Here is a 3,061-nt window from a genome sequence, read left to right on the forward strand (position 1 = left end):
AAGGATTTAAACATATATATATAAATTTAAGTTTGAAGGTATTTCTAATATCAAAGGACTACTTAAAAATGATGTTACAAAAATGAAATTTAGCATGACTATAAGGAACACTGTTTTATTTAAAATTAGTTGCTTCTGATACTGAGATTATTTTTCCTTGCTGTCACAGAACAACCTGGGAATATCACTTTCTGCTGTGTATCAAATCTCTGCGGCATAGCTGACCAACTTACACAAGGAAGCTAGTATCTTCACTATGGTTTCCATGATTTCCTTAGATTCTATGTAATGTGTCTTGTCAATAGATTAAATCTTATAAAAATGTTCTGTATTTGAGTTTGAGATTGTTTAGCGATGGCATAGTATTCATTTGCATATTGCAGTGACATATTCCTTTATTATAAAAATAATCTTTAAATTTAATATCCTTGTGTTTTTCTTAGAAAGTTTAAAGTTGCCATTAACGCAGTAAAATGCATATGCACAGTGAAGCTGTTGAAACTCACCAGGCTAACATCTGACTCACTTAGGCAAGGGTCTTCTAGCATCCACATCTTCAGAACTGAAGCCAGGGTGGAAGTAGGGTCCTGCTGAAAACAGGACATTGGGACAAGACAGAGATTTCCCATTGTTGGTTTATCAGGCATCAAAACCCTTACAAATTAGCAGAAGACTCCCCCGTTCTGATCATTTGAATGTTTTTATGTTTGTTTTGCATTTCTTGTGTGGGAGGAGGGATGTTTTTCACAGGATCAGTCTGCGCTTACTTGGTGGGGGGCCCTGGAGGCAGAGAATATGGACTCCTTTGCCTTCCTAATGTCCAAGTGACACAGTTCATGTTACTAATCTCTTTTCTGTGACTCACAGTGGTGCAGTGGTAACCTTTGGGAAACAAAATTGTTAACATTTTGTTTGCATCTCTTTGTTGTTTTTGGTAGTCTGAAAGTTCGCTAGTAGACAAAATGGTAAGGTTTGCAAAATTTTAGTCCAAGATCTGTGATTAAAAGCTGCTCTGGCAGTTTTCTGTCTCTTGTCCCTACAGCAATACATCTCCTGCTCATGGGTTGAGTATAAACTATTGTGAGATTAGAATATTATTCTGTTTTGTGATACAGAATGGAAAGAACTGTATTCATTCCTCTTTACCATTAAGATAATCATATTCAATCCAACATGTTACTTAAAAATGCCCTTTTCTCCCAAGCTGGCTTTGGAATCACAGCCAACACCATACTCCTCCTCTCCCACATCCTCCCATCCCTCCAGGATTGCAGACTGAAGCCTAGTAGCCTGACCATCTGTCACCTGGCACTTGTCCACATAGTCATGCTCCTCACCATGGTGTTCTTGGTGTCTCCGGACCTGTTTGAGTCACTGCATTTTCAAAATGACTTTAAGTGCAAGGCTTTGTATTACGTGAGTAGGGTGATGCAGGGCCTCTCCATCTGCACCACCTGTGTCCTGAGCACACTTCAAGCTATCACTCTGAGCCCCAGCACCTCCTGGTTGGCCCAGTTTAAACACAAATCTGTAAATTTCATTACTCATGTCTATGTGTTCATGTGGACCCTCAGCTTATCTTCCTGTGCTTCTCTGACCTTTTATGTTGTGGCTTTTTCCAATCTGAACCAGACCCATTTTCTGAAGCTGGATAAATACTGCTCACTCTCCCCCATGAACTCCATTGTCAGATACCTGTTTTATGCTTTGACAACCTCCAGGGATGTTTGCTTTGTAGGAGTGATGCTGATCTCAAGCATGTACCTGCTGAATCTCCTGTTCAAGCACCAGAAGAGGGTCCAGTATCTCCACAGCAGCAGCCGCTCCTCAACACCCTCCCCAGAAAAAAGGGCCTCACAGACCATTGTGCTGCTTGTGGGGTTCTTTGTGGTCATGTTCTGGATGGACTTTATAATTTCATCCTTCCCAACCCATTTATCAGATGATGGACCAGTGATGCAGACCATCCGGACACTTGTGAGCAAAATCTATGCCATAGTCAGTCCTGTGGTGCTGCTCAGTTCTGACAGAAGGGTCATCGGTATTCTGCAAAGTGTGAAGCAGGCATGCAGCAGCCTTTCACACTAGATGCACCTGCCGGCAGTTACAGTACTGGAAGAGTCAAGAATCTGCCATACCGTGAGTTGGAATGTGGGAATAGCATTTGATTACAGCTTATCACAGGTGCTCCTTTTTTCGCAGCATTCACATGAGTTGATGTTTCCATCAGTGGGCTCTTTTTCACTCCAATTCTCAGATCTCCATCCAGAAAACATTTTTAGCTTATGTAAGTGTCATTTTGGGAAGATCTTGTTTGTGTCCCATCATTCAGAGTTTTCTCTGGAGAATGTTTATGCTTATTTCTCCAAAATATTTCATCTGAGCCTGGCACTTTGGTCAGCAACACTCTGACCCAGCTCCGTGGGTCATGATAGTTTGGATCTCACCTTAGTAACCAGCATCATTTTCCCTCACTTATGAATTTTTCTCCAATGCGTTTTTTCTTGCATTTATGAAGTCTGATTGTTGTGTTCATTAGCTATGTTTATCTCTTTTTGAAATATGGAGCTTTTAAATTCAAGGATTTGTGTCTGATTATGAGATTTGATTTTAAGATCTATTTCATTTTTATTTGAAACACAGTTACACATTCCACAAATGGGCACGATGGCCAGAGCTTAGCTGATCTGAAGCCAGGAGCCTAGAATATCTTCTGAGTCTCCCATGTGGATGCAGGGATCTAAAGCCTTGGGCCATTCTCAGTCGCTTTCCCAGGCCATAAACAGGAAGCTGGACCAGAAGTGGGGCAGCCAGGACAGGCATTGGCACCCATATGAGATGCTGGCACTTCAGGTAGAAACTTAGCCATGGTGCTAGCCTATTTACATATTTGTATATTTTTTCTACTATGAGTTTTAGCCATTTGTGCATCAACATATATTTGATTACTTACTCATTCTTTTCATATATTAGTGTGTTTTACTTCTAATGCTAGTCTTTGTTTATGTTTTGTGATACTTAAAAATTTCCTATTTTTGCTGAATTTTCTAGTTCACTAGTC

At 40.5% G+C, this 3,061-nt stretch overlaps 1 protein-coding gene across 1 annotated transcript; it reads left to right on the forward strand.

Annotated features, from left to right (window-relative positions):
• Positions 1 to 1,173: 1,173 nt before the first annotated feature.
• Positions 1,174 to 2,088, forward strand: LOC121151348 (putative vomeronasal receptor-like protein 4). Its single transcript, XM_040972692.1, has one exon. It carries the CDS (start codon positions 1,174 to 1,176, stop codon positions 2,086 to 2,088), a length of 915 nt encoding a protein of 304 aa, XP_040828626.1.
• Positions 2,089 to 3,061: the final 973 nt, after the last annotated feature.

The sequence above is a fragment of the Ochotona curzoniae genome, unplaced genomic scaffold (assembly GCF_017591425.1).
Source record: "Ochotona curzoniae isolate NIBS_2020 unplaced genomic scaffold, NIBS_Ocur_1.0 contig_2318, whole genome shotgun sequence".
Classification (NCBI taxonomy): Eukaryota; Metazoa; Chordata; class Mammalia; order Lagomorpha; family Ochotonidae; genus Ochotona; species Ochotona curzoniae.